General features: G+C 35.1%; 1 protein-coding gene across 8 annotated transcripts in view; it reads left to right on the top strand.

Annotated features, from left to right (window-relative positions):
* Nucleotides 1–18,140, top strand: part of ROBO2 (roundabout guidance receptor 2) — a 593,028-nt gene that overhangs the window by 512,352 nt on the left and 62,536 nt on the right. For all 8 annotated transcript variants that reach the window (XM_087418202.1, XM_087418199.1, XM_087418200.1 and 5 more), the window contains 2 exons: nucleotides 845–1,016; nucleotides 10,821–11,003. In XM_087418202.1, coding sequence (XP_087274328.1) covers nucleotides 845–1,016; nucleotides 10,821–11,003 — 355 coding nt within the window. The remainder of the gene's footprint in view (nucleotides 1–844; nucleotides 1,017–10,820; nucleotides 11,004–18,140) is intronic.

The raw sequence follows: 18,140 nt of genomic DNA on the forward strand, positions 1-18,140 counted from the left end.
ATTTATGTGTCTACATGTAGATTATGAAATACCATATAATATGAATGCAAATATGTATACACGGTGAAATTCTTTTAAGAACGTTTTATAGTAACAGATTTCCATATCCCAGAAGAAAGTGTGCCCTAAAATTTGATTCCTACTTGAAGTAAAAGCCCAGCTTCCCTCACATCAGTGTTTAAACACTTTCCACCACTTTGTTCTCATGCGTGTGTATGTGTGCGTAGATATGTTTTGATCAATATTAAGATTTATTACCGTCAATGTAAATATTGGCTTTAATTTCATCTCAGTCAATACCTATAACTTAGGTCAATTAATCTTGTTAACTACTTCTGTGTAAGTTAATATTTTCTTAAATGAAATATAAATTACTTAGATGTGTACCTATATACCTTGGATATTACAACTCATAATCACCATATTTTTAATAGATTATATGCATAATAAATCTTGATAAATAAATTAACCACAGGAATTTGTGTGATTTAATCCATACCCAAATGCTGTTTGCAACCAAGGACCACTTTCCAGAGATGTTAAGGGAATCATTCAAAGTTCGTTGCAAGATATAAAGGAACACAGCATAATATTAGCTTTCCTTATTATTCTTCCTTTAATACACACACAGGCACATATATATACATATAAATATACATATAAATATACATATATGTAAATAAACTGTAGAAGTTAGGCTTTAGAAAATATCTTTCATAAATGCTTCTATAAACCTAGAAAATAGATTGGTCACTCTTAAAAAAATATTTAATCAATTATAATAGTCTAATTACCAGAAAGGATAATTCTATATTCTTTTGTTATTCACTTTACATTTTTGTAGATCTGGTGTCTGGGAAATGAAACACGGTTCCACATCAACAAAACTGTGGATGCAGCCATTCGATCTGTAATCATTGGTGGGTTGTTCCCAGGTATTCAGTACCGGGTAGAGGTTGCAGCTAGTACCAGTGCAGGAGTTGGAGTAAAAAGTGAGCCGCAGCCAATAATAATTGGTGAGTACCAATCTCTGTGGTCTGTGCTTTAGAATCAGTCAGCTGATAAAAAGTAGATTATTTTTTGAATCTACATCCTAACAGAAAGGTAAGCACTTATAGGTGATAAGGTGCACACATCATATAGGCAAATGGGTTAACTGCTTAGAGTTTCTTACAAAAATGATTAGCAATTGCTCATGCTCTCAAGAGTCTCACCAACTTCTTAAAATTATAATCACCAAGAGTTTAAATGCTGAAAGTTGGTCTAAAAAATTTTTGTAATCAGTTGTTTATTAGCAATTTTGGTGCCATTAACATATAGTAGAACATGAGACAGTTACTGAAGAAAGTGTATTAAGTTTCCCATCCGTATGCTTCCTCTTAGCCAGAAAAATGTCAAAAAGTGGCCAGAAACAGGCCAAAAGAAACTTTGTAATCCAAATATTACTATCCCAAAGAAGAAATCCCTATTAAATCAATTATAATCGTTATAGAAAAATTTTCCCTATGGATCATGTTTGCTTGTTCTTAAAATATATGTAAATGGAATCATACAGAATATAATGTTTTGCATCTGGCTTTTTTCACTAAACATAATGTTTTTGAGATCATCCATGTATGTATTATGCAAATCATTGTTTTGTTTCTGAGAAATATTCAATTGTGTGAATACACCACATTTTGTTTCTCTGCTTTTCTCTTGAGAGAATGAATGTTCTTGTGTAAGTCTTTTTGAGGACATATATTTTTATTTCTTTTGGAGAAGGATTGACATAATTTGACTCGATAAGAAACTACTAAACATTTTTTTTCAAATTGAATAATTTCCTACTCTCACTAGCAAAGAAAATGGCTTTCAGTTCTACATTGTCACCAGCATTTGATGTTGCCAGTCTGTAATTTTAGCCACTCTAGTGAGTATAAAATGGCACCTCATTGTGGTTTTAATTTCAGTTTTCTCTGATGACTAGTGACGTGGCCATTCACATATTTTCTTTTATAAATTTTCTAAGTCTTTACCTTTTTCAAGTTGTGTTGTTTGTCTTTTCTTACTGATTAGGAGGCCTTATTTATACCTTCTGAATACAAGTTGTTTGTCATATATTTGTATTGCTAGTACTTTCTCCTAGCCTATGTCTTCCATATTCCTTTTCTTAATAGTGTCTTTTGATGAGCAAAAGTTTTAAATTTTAGTGAACTACAATTTATCAATTTTTTCTTTCATTTTTGGTGCTTTCTAGGAGATTGTAGCCTACCTCTAGATGGCAAAAATATTTTCTTATATTTTCTTCTAGAAGCTTTATAATTTTAGCTTTTATGCTTTGGTCTATAATTCATCTTAAAGTAATTGCTTGTGGTTTGAGGATTGAGGCTTATTTATTTCCATATATGTATTAAATTGTGTAGGCATCATTTATTGAAAAGACGTTCCTTTCCCCAGCTAACCATATATGTGTGGATCCATTCCTGGATTCTCCATGCTGTTCCATTTTTTTGTATGTCTATCCATATGCCAAGCCACACTGCCTTGATTACTGTAGCTTCTAGTAGGACTTGAAATCAAGTACTGTGAATACTCCATTATTTTCTTCTAGAAAATTGTTTTGGCTGTTCCAGACTTTCACCTTTTCCATATACTTTTCAAATCAGCTTGCCAGTTTCTACAAAATTGTATTAGAATTGTGATTGAAAACACAGTGAATCCGTACATCAGATTGGGGCTGGTAAACATTTTAATAATGAGTCTTTCTCTCCAGGAACATGATATACCTCTCCATTGCTTAAGTCTTCTTTCTCTTGACAATATTTTATAGATTTCACTGTATGATCTTGCACATTTTGTTAAACTTTTGCCTAAATAGTTGATTTTTTTACACTGTTGTAAGTGGATTTATAAAATTTTCTTTTCCAACTGTTCTATAGTATATATACATTTAATTTTATATATTGCCCTTGTATCTTATGACCTTACTAACTTCAATTATTTATTTTAATCGTTGTGAAATACTTTTTTCTGAGTACTCAAGTAATCATCTGTTTTCTTTCTCTTAATTGGTGTTAATATGGTAAATTCTACTGAATGATTTCAAAGGTAAATAAACCTTGCATTCCTGGGAAAAATTCCACTTGGTCAGGATATACTATGCTTTTCAGATATTGCTGAATCTGATTTTCTAACATTTGGTAAAGAATTTTGCATCTATGTTCATGAGGGGTATTAATGGTAATTTTTTGTTCTTCTAATGACTTTGTCAGGTTTTGGGGTCAGGATGGCTAGCTTTATAAAATGGGTTGGGAAGTATTTCTTCCTCCTCTAGATTCTGTAAGAGTTTTTGTGGGATTCGTAATATTTCTTCCTTAAACATTTTCTGGAATTCAGTAATGATATCTGTGCCTCGAGTTTTCTTTGTGGATTTTTTAAAAAATTTTTATGAATTTATGTTTATTCAGAATTTTTATTTCTTCTGTGTCGGTTGTGGTAAATGGATTTGGGAGTTTTGCCTACCAGTGAATTTTTCTAATCCATCTAAGTTGTTGAGTTTATTATCATGTGCTTATTTGCAGTATCCCCTTATTATCATTGTAATATCTGCAGAATGTATAGTAATGTTACCTCTTTTATTCTTAAATACTAGGAATTCATGTTCTCTCTCTCCCATTTTAATCAGTCTTAATAAGAATTTACAAATTTTATTAATCTTTTCAAAGTACAAATTTTGCCTTTGTTAATTTTGTTTACTTGTTTTCTAATTAATCAATTTCTGCTGTTTTTTCTTTTACCTGCTTTATGTTTCTTCTTAAGAGAGAAACTTATACAAATTATTTGGACCTTTCTTCTTTTCTAATATAAGTATTGAAAGCTATAAATTTTCCTCTAGGCTCTTCTTTAGCTGAATCTTACAAATTTTTATGTGTTAGGCTTCTGTATCATAAAGTTAAAATTACTTTCTACTTCTCCTAAGGATTTCTGGGTTTTTTGCAGAGATTATTTAAAAGTTTATTGTTAAATTTCCAAATGTTTAGGGATTTTCCAGATAACTTTCTGTTACTGATTTCTAATTTAATTTCCCTGAGGTCAGAGAATGTGCTTTGTATGAATTTAGCCTTTTAAATATGGAGACTTATTTTTATGGCCTGGCATTTGGTTTTAGTGAATGTTCCTTGTGCACTTGAAAAGTATATGCATTTTTCTGTTTTGGGGTAGAATGTTCTACAAGTGCCAGGTCGAATTAGTTAGGAGTATTTGTCAGGTCCTTAGTAATTTTCTGTCTATTTGTCCTTTCGATTAATAAGAAGAGAGTCAGGAAATCTATTATAATATAGATTTGTGTGTTTCTCCTCTGTCTATACGTTTTTAGTCATGTATTTTGCTACTCTAAGTGCCTACATTTTAGGATTGTTGTACCTTCTTAATGAATTACCCTTTATTATTATGAAATGCCCTATTTTATTTCCTAGTAAGAATCTTTGTCCTGAAATTTACTTTGTCTGATATTAGTATAGCTACATAATCTTATGTGTTTGCATGATTTGTGTTTTTTCTATCCCTTTATTATAACTCCTGTTTCTCTACGTTTAATGTATGTTTCCATTATTTAAAGCACATATTGTTAAGTCTTGTCTTTTATCCAATATGACCATCTTTGCGTTTTAATTGGAGTGTTTAGATAATTCTCTTTAATGTAATTATTGCTGTGTTTGGGCTTAGAATTACCATCTTGCTATTTATTTTCTATCTGACTTTGTTCTTATTTTTATAGTCTTGCTCTCTTTTGGGTGACTTGAACAACTTTCTATGTTATATTTTATGTCCACTATCGGATTATTAGGTATACCTTTTTTTTTGCAATGGTTACTCTAGGAAATATAATTCCATTTTCCTTCCTTTCAATCTTTTTGCTATTGTTATACCTTTTACTTCTATGTATGTAATAACACCAGTATGCAAACTAAAATATTATTATCATTTTTACTTTAAACAGTAAATTATCTTTCAAATAAATTAAAACTAGGAAAAAAATATTTTGTGTTACTCATCTTTATCTGGTATTCTGCTCCATAAATTCAATCCCTTAGTCTCCCTGATTTTCTCTGTCTCTTTAACTCAGGAATGCTATTCAGCTGTGTTTGGGATCCCCTTTGCTGCATCACATTTTAGAAATTGTATCCAAATAGAAAGCTATGAAAATAGTAAGATTCCCCTTGTTTATTTCACTTTCCTCACAATCCTGCCCTTTTGTTTCACATATTTCATCTAATTTTTTACTTGTTTGTGGTGGGATTGCATATCCCACACCTGTTCTTTCTTCATGGCCAGAAGTGAAAGTATCCAGTGAATTATTTATTTCATATAATACACTTTTCTGTTCTACAATTTCCATTTGTTATCATTTACATTTTTCATTTCCCTCTGAAAATTCCTATATGTTCATTCATTATGACTGTTAATTTAGTCTATGAACATATTGTAATACCTACTTTAAAGTCCTTTTCTCCTCATTTCAACATCTGTGTCACTCAAGGTCTACTTCTGTTGATTAGTTTTTCTCTTGACCTTGGGTCATCTTTTTCTAGTTTTTCTTTGTATTGTTTTGCTTGTTTTTGCATGCCTAGTAATTTTTTACTATGTACTGGACATTGCATATAAAGTTTTGTAGTCTTCTGAAGAGCTGGTGTTTGTTCTAGAGGTAGTTACATTACTGGCTACATCTTGATCTTGTGCTGGGTTGCTCTATATGTTTTGTTTGTATGGGACTGTTTGTGTTTTGACCACCTTCTCAGGGCAAAACTTCAGTTTGATCATTACTTCTGCGGCATGGCCCTCCTGGGTGGCCTAATATGTTTATCTGCTCCCTGTACCTTGATGAAATTCAAACTTCAAACACAATCTTCTCTACAGTGGACATCAACTGAAAAGTCCACTCAGCCTTTTCAACCTTCTAGCTTTTGGTTTTTCCCAGATACTTGCAATCTTCTTTCTGCAGGCACAATTCAGGGTTCATCCTAGGATTGACGGGGAATTTATACACAGATTTGGGAACATCACTCTCCCGTGACTCTTTCACATTGTTTCCCCTTCAATTTTCAGTCGCTCTGGCAGCTCTGAACTCTGTCCTCTGACACTTCATACCAATAAGATTGGGGTTTTCAGCTTGGGTTCTAGCTGCCTAACACAGTATAGATCAAGATTCTAAGAGGAAAAAAGCCTCATAAGTGCGGATTTCCCCCTGTGCAGTTCCCTTCTTTCAAGAGGCAAATCCCTTTAGTCCTTTCTGCTTTTATTTGCTTGTCAGTGTTTTTACTTTTTAAAAAATATTCTTCCCAGTGTTTATATATTTTAAAAATACTTGTCCATGGGCCGGCCCCATGGCTTAGCGGTTAAGTGCGCGTGCTCCGCTGCTGGCGGCCCGGGTTCGGATCCCGGCCACGCACCGACGCACCGCTTCTCCGGCCATGCTGAGGCCGCGTCCCACATACAGCAACTAGAAGGATGTGCAACTATGACGTACAACTATCTCCTGGGGCTTTGGGGTGAAAAATAAATAAAAAATTAAAAAAAATTAAAAATACTTGTCCAGAGTTTGATACAAGTGAATGTGCCAGTTCCACTCTTTAATGTTTATTTTCTAAAATGGTGCACACAGAACATACTGCCAATTTCTGGGAAATTGTTTATTATTACAAAGTATTTATTGTATGTGAAGAGGTTTAACCTTCAGTCATAATGTTAAAATTTTTTAGACTCTCCAAGTTTTCTTTCTTTTATATATTAAAAGCATTAAAGAGGAAAAGTTGTAGTATTAACTTTCCTTTAAATTGCCTTCCCTTTCTTAATTAGTCATACAGACTGAATTAATTTCTTAACCTGAGGGAAACCTACAATCTTGCCCTTCTGAGACTTTCTAAAATAAATTGGAATAAGAAAGAAATACAGGTACACCCAAAAGGATTTAACTGACACACACACATATATATATATATATATTCCATTTATAGTATTTAGAAATGTCATTAATTTTTCACTTAAAAAAACTAAATATGAAACAAGTTTAAAAGGTATAGTTTTCTATGAGAGCTCCTAGATAAGTAAACAAAGGTGTTTTTTTTACTGTCTTTCTAGCATATATATGAAGTGGATTGACTGAATGTAATTTTTCTAACTGCAAGATAAGATTGCCAAGTATCTGCTTTCCTTTCATGTTTCTTTTTCTGTTACTGTATCTTTAGTAATAAATATAATTCTTAAGCAAGGGAAAATTTTGTTTTTTCCTTTTTTTTTTTTTTTTGGAGTAACTGGTTTTTCTTACAAGATTTTGGGGATTTATTACACTTGGAAGCAGGTAAAAAATTGCAAGAATATCATTTATCCAAGTTCATGTCCTGACAATTAAGAATTAACAATTATATAGTAACAAAATAATAATTGATTATTTTAAATCACATAGAGAGTTTTGCTTAACTCTTCTATCCTTTTAAAAAGACTAAGAGTCTTCAAATGGATAATGAGTGCCTTTTAATTTATTATTTAGTGTATTATACAACTGTTTTCAAATTTCTCACTGAAGTAAAAAATAATCTAATAAATGATATTCTTATCTCTTATTCAAGTAGTTAAAATATGCAATACTCAAGATGTAATCAAATAGAATTGTACCACTTGGAATACACACACACACATACATGCTCGTGTGCGTGTGCCTAAACACAATTCAACCTAGAAAAAGCTATCTGTCCTTGAGAGATTTATTTCTTTTTAATATCTACTGTTGTACTGAAGAAGCCTTTAATTGTTTCTTTAATTACCCTTGAATATCTACCTTAACATCTTGTCTGATAACCTTATCTACACAACTGTTATTCCTGAGTTGAAAGGTGATTTAGTGATGGCTAATCTCCTTTTCTGTTTCAATTTGTGCTCTCTCTATTGTCTGTTCAGTCCTGGAAATAGCACTTGAAGTGCCTCAAGCTCTCCCTCATTTCCTCTTTGCTTTAATTAAATCATGTATTGGCATTTGATGTAATTTATGGCTGATAATTTTAGATTTGTCTTGTGCCAGACCATGTACTGTTTCATCAATTCCTTCCCAGTTTAGTTTTCATTCCAGAAAGTTCCATTAAGAGACCTTTAATTAAAATAATATATAAATATAATAATACAGGCTTTTACAGGCTTAAAAGTAATATTGTTCTTTTGTCTTTAGTTTCCACTGGTAAGATGACTTTCACATCAAAGTATCCATAGTTCTATATTTTTGCACTTATGGATACAAAAATGCAACCAAATACATTTACATATATAAGCATCAAACAGTATGCCATATAACAAATTTACAGTGACTTAAAATTTTCAGTAACTTACTTAATAATATAGCTATCTTTTTTTTAATCATTTGACCATTTCACGCTTACCTTACATAGCTTGGTAATATGTGGAATAGCTGCAAACTTTCACAGTAATAGTTACAATTGAATCTGATGTGTCTAATTAATTTTTAGTCCAACAAATTAGTTTTGTTCTTCATTACTCTCCATGGGAGAAAGACATTATATTTCATTATATTTTTTGTCTGCAAGAACAGTGGAGCGTTACAGGTCACACACATCTCTTGTCTATGCTCTAATTAGTCCAACTGACACCATTGTTTCAAAAATACCAGCAGCGTAAGAATTAGTAATGCTCCTTGGGTAACATAAATATTACACTACATTAAATATAATATTTTACGGACCTTTTACATAAATGAGGGACAAATTTGCTTTTCTCTTTGTTCTATAAAGTGTTTGTTTTCTTTTTAGTAGCTACTAGTAGTTAGGAAAATCACCAGATATGTGTATGTCTCCTATTGAAAATATGAGCTCATTTTAAATACGTTTCTTTTGACTATGTTTATATGTGTAATAATTAAGGGCAGATAGATTGGGAAGGTGAACCAAGTTTACTACAGAAGTGAATCTGGTTTTTAAATCTAGAATTTAACACAAAAGATATTTCAGAAATGGAATGTAAGTATGTACAAGAAAATGCTACCAGTTATAACAAACAAGCCTGCATTCTGATTGGCTTAGCAAAATAAGTTTCTTTCTTATTCGTAGTCCAGTCTAATATGTGTTAGCAGAATGGAGGATGAGGTTTCTACACCACACAGTTACTCAGGGAACTTTGAGCCTTCTTATCAGTGGCTCTATTATCTCTTAGGGGGTCAGCATCCTCCACCAGATCCCGTGTTTCTATCCAACACATTAGGAAAGAGAGTGTTAAGTATTGTCTCAGCAGTACATAGGCGCAAGTATATGTATCACTTGTGCCTATGTACTATCCGCCAATACTCAAAGTCACTTTGTTGCACTCAACTCCAAGGGAGTCTGAGAAACGTAATCTAATTTTCTGCCCTGGAAGAAAGGAAAACTGTGCTAAACAAGTAACCTTTGGTTTGCAGGACTCACATCTAAACAATTTACAACCTACATCCCCAAAGTTACCTGAGTGGCTCGTAAAGTAACCCTTAGCCATACGCAGGCCATAATTTTTGAGTCACAAACTACTGTGTTCCTATTAACCTCTTTACATACATCATCTCAAATAATCCTCCCAAATATATGACATAGACAAAACTGTTGCCAACTAACAGAAACAGGTACTCAAAAAGATTAAGTGCCTCACATAAGCTTACTGCTTACTTAGCTAGTAAGTGGCAGTGATGGTATTCAGACTCGTAACTTCAAAGAGCATGCTCTTTTTAATATATTACAGTGCCATGATGACTAAAACACTGAAAATCACACATTCCTTTGATGTGATATGCTGAAATTTGCCATTTGTATTACGAGTACAATTTATTTTTAAAAAGTCTTCGATTAGTTGTTAGTAAGGTATGATATTGACATTAGAAATCACTTAATTCCCAGTATCCAAATTTCTTAATCTGTTAAATAAACACCTAAATCTTTGCTCTTCAGTGATATTATGATTCCATGAGTTTTAAGCCTATTTAAAAATATGGATTAAGATTTGTTTAATTATCTCTGAGAGATCTAAATTGTCAAAACATGACTACTTCTAGAATAATCTTAGTCCAGATTTAAATGCACTGTTTAGCTACATAAACCTTAGAATTAATTTTAAAGTTGTCTTTTGAATTCAGCTTTAAAGTCGATTTTCAAATTAGTTTCAAATACTTTAAGTGAATACATGAGTTTTATCCTTTCATGACATTTTAATTATAGATACTAATATCTATGAAAGGATGTTTACATAATAGTCATTGTTTTATATAGTAATTTGAAAACATTCCAGAAAATTAAAGGATGTTTGATCAAAATAAGTTCCTTGGTAGAATATTAAGGGCAGTATTAAGTTACATATTTTGAATCATGAACATTTTAATTTGGACATTGCTGTAGAGGAAAGACAATTTGCAAATACCCTTTGCTGAATGTTGTAGTTGCTTGATTTTCTTTTAATGAGGCTATGTTAAAACACTCTTTACCTAATTAAAGAAAAGTTACTGTTATTTCAACCCTTACCACTTGTTTTAGTACTTATTTATAAGGAAATAAATCAAGAAGCAGTTCTGAATATATTCATAGTCAACCAAAACATGAGGGAGCAGTGTTCTTAATCATATTTCAAACTCATAATTTTCTTCTTCTTCTGAAACTTATAAAATATCCTTATCAATAATTGTGACAGGCTCAGGACACAACAAATATTACCTACTTTCAAAGGAGTTTTCTAATTTTCTGTGCCTTTGGTGCACTATGTAAGTATTCCTGTGTTTATTTTTGTATTAATATTTACTAAAACTATTGTTTCTTCCATAGGGGGACGTAATGAAGTTGTCATTACTGAAAACAATAACAGCATAACTGAGCAAATCACTGATGTTGTGAAGCAACCAGCCTTTATAGCGGGGATTGGTGGTGCCTGCTGGGTAATTTTGATGGGTTTTAGCATCTGGTTGTATTGGCGAAGAAAGAAGAGAAAGGGACTCAGTAATTATGCTGGTAAGAGACTGTTTCCAGCTAAGAAAACCTCTTATCTTTGGGAATGTGTTGAAATGAAAGAGAAGGAATGAAATGGAATAACAAGTGAGTGAATGAATGAATGAATGTTTTTGGCTTGTTTTAAACACCTGCTCTATAAAATGCACTTATAAACAACAGGCTTTAATGCATTTCTCTTCACCATATCACATTATGACCATAAGGCAATCTTTTTGTTTGCATCTCCAATAAAGCATAACAGGAGTGCACACTGATAAATGCTTAACCATTTTTCCCAACTAGTTCTTCAAAACACGCACACACACACACACACACACACACACATACACACAGACTTTGCATGCTATGAAGCCATTGTTTGAGAAGTGGATTTAGTCAAGAGCGTTACTAAAATCCTCGGGAAAAAAAGAAAGATTTGAAATACAGTTTTTAGTATTTCAAGATGCAGATTACAATAGGAAATGTCCCAGATGGAAAATACAAACAAGCAAAAAATTTCACCAGGATTAATAAGACTGATGAGGCATGAATAAGGTGATTTAATAGTCACTTAAATAAGATGGCTATTTCAAGGTGACCAATCAACATTTTAGAAGGAAGAAAAAGGAGAAGGAAAAGAAGCAGAAGAGAAAGAAGATCCTAGATGTTTACAAAAATGTTTTCTTTTTAGAATCCAAAACAGAATTTCAAAGATGTCTGAAATTGTGGCCTTCAAAATATTTTCAACGAAGAGAGAAAGAGCAAGCAAGAAAGAAAATGATAAAGTCAGTAATTGAAAGAATGGACTCAATACTGAGGCTATGTTCAATAACAATTTTGATTACAATTCACTTTAAGTATTTTCTCTAACAACAGCAATCACACAAAGAAATTGTCTTACAATATTTCACACTTTATAGAATTCACAAGGGAACAATTTTAATTTAACCTCATCCTATAAACACTTAAGAATTTTTTGAGGCATTTTATTCAACCTTCTGTTTCTAATTTTAGCTTTGGTAAGAAGCATAAATGTCTTAATAACTGATTTTGACAGAGGCGTCATTGCTTATTAAGCTTATAAGCTGTTGTAGCTTGTAGGCTTCTAAGCTGCCAAGAATGTCTAAATAGTGCAAAATGAAAGGAGTAGCACCCACTTGGTTGTGTTGCTTGTTGTTTGACAGCATTTAAATATGATTATTTGATTATAACATTGTGGCTCATGTCCATATCTTATGAAAATAAAGTTTATTAGGTACTAGTTACAATAAATTCCCAGGTGTAGAGAAAGTGGTCGAGTGTGTCTGTTGAAAAGGGGTTTCCATGCTTTGTGACTTGCTATTGCTCCGCCATTCTCATTTCTCATTGGTTGCTGATGCCTGCTTTCTTATGCTTTGCCATCTGAGTGCTATGTCATCACACCAGTGAGGGATTGATTCTTCCCAGAAAGGGATGCTGGGAGATAACTGCTGAGTGTCAGAGTCCTGAACATTAATGATACTTTAATGTGCCTTGAAAGTATTGTCTGTCAACCCATCTGTTTAATCAATCACCACGTTACGTTTCATCTCTGTGACACACTCATATAAATCATATAAAACATAAGGAAGAACTGATTTAATTCAGGGACTATTTTGTGTTTATCCCTTTGCTTTACTTTAGTGAAAATAATAAAAGATTGACTCTGCTAGTCACTTCAGTGCAAAGTTCTAAGATGGACACCCACATTTGGAATGTTGCATTGTCACTCTCCGTACTTCGTTCGCTCACTCCTTGTAAACAACAGGTCTCTCGTAATTAGTAGGTTTGTGCTTTTAATAAAAGTATGTCAGACAGACTTTTTTTTTCCTCTTCTTTTTTTTTTTTTAACAGCAGTTCTTTGCAAAACCTGTGCATTTAATTTAAAAATGTCTGTCAGTCTTTGAGCTTGACAAGAATACTACATTTCCTATTATCATTTCTCATTGTGATTGATATCCATCTGCTTGTAGAAGAACTGCTAACTCTGAAGGTGCTATGCCCTTCAAATATTTTGGAATAAGGCCAAGCCAGAGAACAGCCTTTCAAAACCTTTATACTTAATTGATAGATGGCTGACTCTCAGAGTGGATTCACCTTCAGCTAATAATTTGCCTTCCAACAACTGCTGTTCTCTTCTTCTAGGCAAGAAGCAAATGAAAACCCAAATCACAGGTTCCTAGCATTGCATATCTGACTTGGTGATATTTCTACACATTTCCCTCCATAAATATCCTGTCCTCCACCTTCTAAAGTTTTCATATTCTTATCCCTATACAACTTAGAGAATATGGAGATTTCAAATAGGAATGATTAATGGAGTGTGTATTTCTCATATGTCTAAATTTCTGATATTTCATGCATGAGCTAATGATCCATTTTAAGAGCACAGAGATTTCATATGGGGCTATTTTTCTCTGAAATGCGTTATAAAAATTCTAGAAAATATACTCTATTTGTGCGAGTTCTGTTTATATTTTGGTTTCCATAAAAATTTCTCTGGGAATCTTATGAATTATACAACTATGGAAACTAAACCAGTAAAGTAAAACAATGTAATTTTACTCAGAAGACGAAAAGCCTAACATTTCCACTTTTTCACTACATGGTCATGTCTGTATAATCTCAAAACTTTATTGTTAATTCATATAGCAGTAATAATTTTTTTTCCAAATGAACAAAAAGTCTACTTTCAGATCAGTATTTAAATTAATTTATAACATAAGATACTTCATTTGTTTCAAACGCCAATTGTGATCTTGGATTATACTTAAACGTCTGATGCAATTTACATATATTAGGAGACGTGCATTTAATAAAGCTAGATTGACCCCAAGTAGATTTATAAAGCAGATGAAGTCTGATTTCAACACTTCCTTTTTCCTACTTCATTCAGGGTTTCTCCTTAACAACTAGAAGTAAAACAAGGAAGATTTTAACTAGTGGGGACTCATATAAATCTCAGGGAGATATCTTCCACTCACCCTATGTAGGCAAGATCTAATCCACTGACTTTTATTGTGGCTAGTCTTTGACTCTCCATCATGTAGAAAATTCAATTTGAGTGCTTAGAAGGAAGGGAAAAAACCCTTGTTGATCTTGTTTTTATGTGTCAGAGGATTTAACATATTTATCATGGAACACCAGTGGATTAACACCTTAGATTGTAACAGCAACTGTCAGGAATCAAATGCAAAGTTGTGCATTTAGATGATCTGAGAGGAGAATTTGTCCTGAACATGTTTTGTTTCTTTACATAGCAGAAAGTGGAGATCTCCTCAGGCCAAAGTTACCACTAGCTTCATATGTTATTTTTTCGTATTTATCCTTTATTTAAATTCTTCAGACACGAACACGCACCACAGGTTTGCACAGGGCACAAAGAAGGGCACAAAGAAGGGCACTGGAACAAAAAATGTACCCTCATTCCTCATATTCCATGTGAAATCATTAATCATTGTATACTTTTCTAGAGCAACATGCGCTGTTATTTATCTCAATCTTCATTGAGCACTAACAGTCTACTTGTCACTGCATGTGAGGTTCATGACTGCTAGAATTCACTACCTGGGTTGTTATAGGGTGAAATAGAATTGTAAAGAGATTTGGGCAGAAAATACGGAAAATATCAGATCATTTTTGAATCTAGAGTAAATGTTTGATCATAGTATTTGTGAATAGAAAAATGAACAACACGTTTGAAAAAAAACCATGTAGCTCTCATGAAGATTCTATACAGCTGTATTATGTATACATATCTCCATATTATAGTTCTCCTGAAGGCTACATGACTCTTTTCAAACTTCACAATTTTTGTCATCCACTTTTTAATGGAAGTAAATATATCTCCACTTTCAAAGTGGTTAGTTGTAATTTATGAATATTACCTCTGAAAATAATAGATTTTATGAAACTCAGTAAATATAAACAATTTAATGAGTGAGCAAATTATGAAATGCTAAACACTTCATAAGTAGGTTTTAAAACTGTTGGTGAATATAATTTATTTGACAAAACTATCCAAAGACAGTTTAAGATTTGATGGAATTTTTATACTCTGATTATGTGGGCTGAGTTAATGCTTATTCAAAGAGGATTAATCTAAATTCATATTTGAAAAATAGCTTATCAGGAAAGGGAATGAGGTTTGGCTGGCAACATTAAAGTTTCCATTTGGAGGAGGAAAATGTGGTCCAATAGAGATAGGCTCTCTGAAAGCTTCCTTACCTCAAAATGTCAATTTACCACATAGTTATGTTTCCTTTCCTTCTCAGTTCTAGCATGCATGAGATTAGGATTAATCCTGCCAGATAATAGTGTAGGATTCCAAAAAGGAAATCCAACTCCAGTCTCGGGAAGGCGCGGACCCACAGACACAGGAGACCGAGCTTGATGCAAATGCACGAGGTTTTAATTAAGCGGAGCTCCGGGTCGACACGTATCTCTCGCAGGAGACAGAGGGGTCGACCCCGAACCTTAAGGGGCAAGCTCTTTTATAGGATTCGGAAGCATAAAGCGGGAAAAGGTTGGCGCGGTCTTACATGATTGGCTAATTTAAAACATTTAAACAGTTACATTTTATGGCGCGAATTGCTATGGCGAAGCAATTATCAGGTTACACACACGCCCCATCTGGACCCCTCTCTCCACCCCGACCCTCCCAAACTTATCCCTCTGAGCACTCTCTTGTTCTCAATTTTCCCGAACAGTTTAGGGCGAGTCTTCTATGAATAGAGTCAGTCAGGATCGATAAACGCGTTCCCCCTTATACCAGGAATCCTTAGGTGTGGAGGTGCCTGTCTCTAAGGTATTAACTTTTAAATTTTTAATATAATTTACTTCCTTCATTCCCCCACTTCTTCTTTTGTCCCTAGTTCTAATCTTAGAACTTAGTTTTCGGTGTCTACTGTCAGTGGCTCATTGTGTGAGAGAGCTTGGTAATGGCGTTGGAGCATCATAGCATGCACTGCATTGACTCTTTCTTATGAAAGCAGTAATTCTATTGAAAACACACGGTCCGAAGACCAAAAGTAGACAAAGAATCAGCAAGGGTCCTGCTAGGGAGGATAGTAAGGTCGTCATCCAGGGGGACTTAGTGAACCAGGATTCAAACCAGCTCTGTTAAGCGCCTCCCTGCTTTGCTGCCTCATGTCTAATCTTTTCTTTAATCTTTGCATTGAATCTCGGACTACCCCTGTGTGATCTGCATAGAAACAGCAGTCTTCTTTAAGGGCCGCACAAAGTCCTCTCTCTTAAAAACAGCAGATCTAATCCTCTTCTATTCTGGAGCACTACTCAGACAGGGAGGTGAGGGACTCTTCTAATTTAGAGATGGACTGTTCTAAAGTCCTGAGGTCTTCATCTATAGCATTGCTCAAGGCAGTTAATCCCTTTCTCCTGTGACTAAGGTCGTAGTGCCAGTCCCTACGCCCAAGGCAACTCCCAGTCCCAGGAGTACAGCCAGGGTGAGGATACTGGTTCTCTTTTCCATAATCTGGATCTCTGGTCAAATTCATCCTCGAAACTATTGGCAGTATGATAATAAATTCTAGGCACCAACTGCACAAGCACGCATAAAATCTTGTGACGAATTGAATACGCTTAGTTGAGATGCAGGGGGTTAGGCCTGTGGTGCAGGCCCACCACCTATTGGGTCCTGGTACCAAAAATGACCAGGAGTAGTCGGAAGGCTGACTTCAATCTTATTACATAGAGCTTGGTAGCCTGGGGAATTTTTCCTAAGCATAGTCCTGAATCGGTCCTGACACATCCGTTAGGGTTAGCCGCCTTCTTTTCCCCCAAAGGCAAGTCGTGTGGTCTGGGGTGTTATAGACCCCATGGTGGCAATTCCTTCATAATAAGGGGCTGACCGCTAGGCATAGCCAGCATGATTCAGTCATTTCAGGGTTGGAATCATTCAAGGCGTAGTAAGCTCCCCATACTAAGTTAAACAGTCTGTGCCATCTTTTGCTCAGTAGGTACTGCGGAGGTGGCGTAGATGGTGGTCGCAGAGCAGATCTGGTGACCATATCTACGGCCCCATTTAGGTTATGGATTTTACCTGGGGGTTTAGGGGCTATTTAACCCTATCGGTCTGCTGGCGGGGATTTTTGGGACAGAGGGGCCTCTGATCGGCTAGGATCCCGCTTTGGCCCTATTGGTCTGCTGGCGGGGTTCTATTTTTAATCTAATAGAGAAGGTCAGGCCATCATCGTGCCGTTCTTTGTACAATCTTATTCCCCATGAATGACCATTCCCGATCCAGGTTTTAATTGTTTTCCCTTCCCTGTGAACTGAATGGTTAAGGGGTGGCACCAGGTATTGCATTCTGAGCCCGACTCATCTGGTGGCTATAATTTGCTCTAACCCTGATTAAATCCCAAGAAGAGGAGGGTTCCCAATAAGTAGTCCCACTGGTTTCACATCCCCAGTTTTTACAGTAGAAGTCTTCTTTGCCCCGCACCAGGGAGTCAATTGAACGAGGTCTGTGGTGACGGGGCACACGTAAAGGGGTATGCCTTTAGTTTACCCCTTGCGATGGGGGAAGTGGCATCCTCCGGCTTGTTTTGCCCCCTTCGCCGACCCATGAAATCCCAGTCGGGGTTCCTATAGCCAGTTTACAAGGTCAGGGTGTAAGTCTGGCCACCATGTCCAAGGAAGCAGTTTTTGGATTGACCAGGTTATATCTCCTACCTGGGAGACGACTTGCCACGTGAGCAGTTGAGGAGCGTGGGGGATTAGGATTGGACGACTTGCTCGCCCGTTCCCATGACGCAAACGCAGCTTAAGAGGGTTATCAGTCTTTTTCCACCTTCCAGAGATCTGCTGCATTCTGGGGTGCCTTCTTTACGTGTGTGGCGTGAACCCAAGAGGTTATACCGTCCCACCTTGACTGCTGTGGGCGTAGTGAGGAGCACCACGCAGGGGCCCCTTCCAACGTGGCTCTAATGACCCCGTCCGATGTCGCTCTCACAAGGACAGAGTCCCCAACCTGAATTGGTGCGGGATGAGCAGATCACCAGGCTGGTAGGCCTCTTTTAGCTGGTTCCAGATGTCGCGCCTGACGGCCTCGAGTGCTTTCTGCCGGCTGACAAAGGTATAGAAGGTATAATGTCAGGGTCATGTATCCTATTTGTGCCA

This window comes from Ceratotherium simum, chromosome 27, assembly GCF_057802395.1.
Source record: "Ceratotherium simum simum isolate JZ-2026a chromosome 27, ASM5780239v1, whole genome shotgun sequence".
Classification (NCBI taxonomy): Eukaryota; Metazoa; Chordata; class Mammalia; order Perissodactyla; family Rhinocerotidae; genus Ceratotherium; species Ceratotherium simum.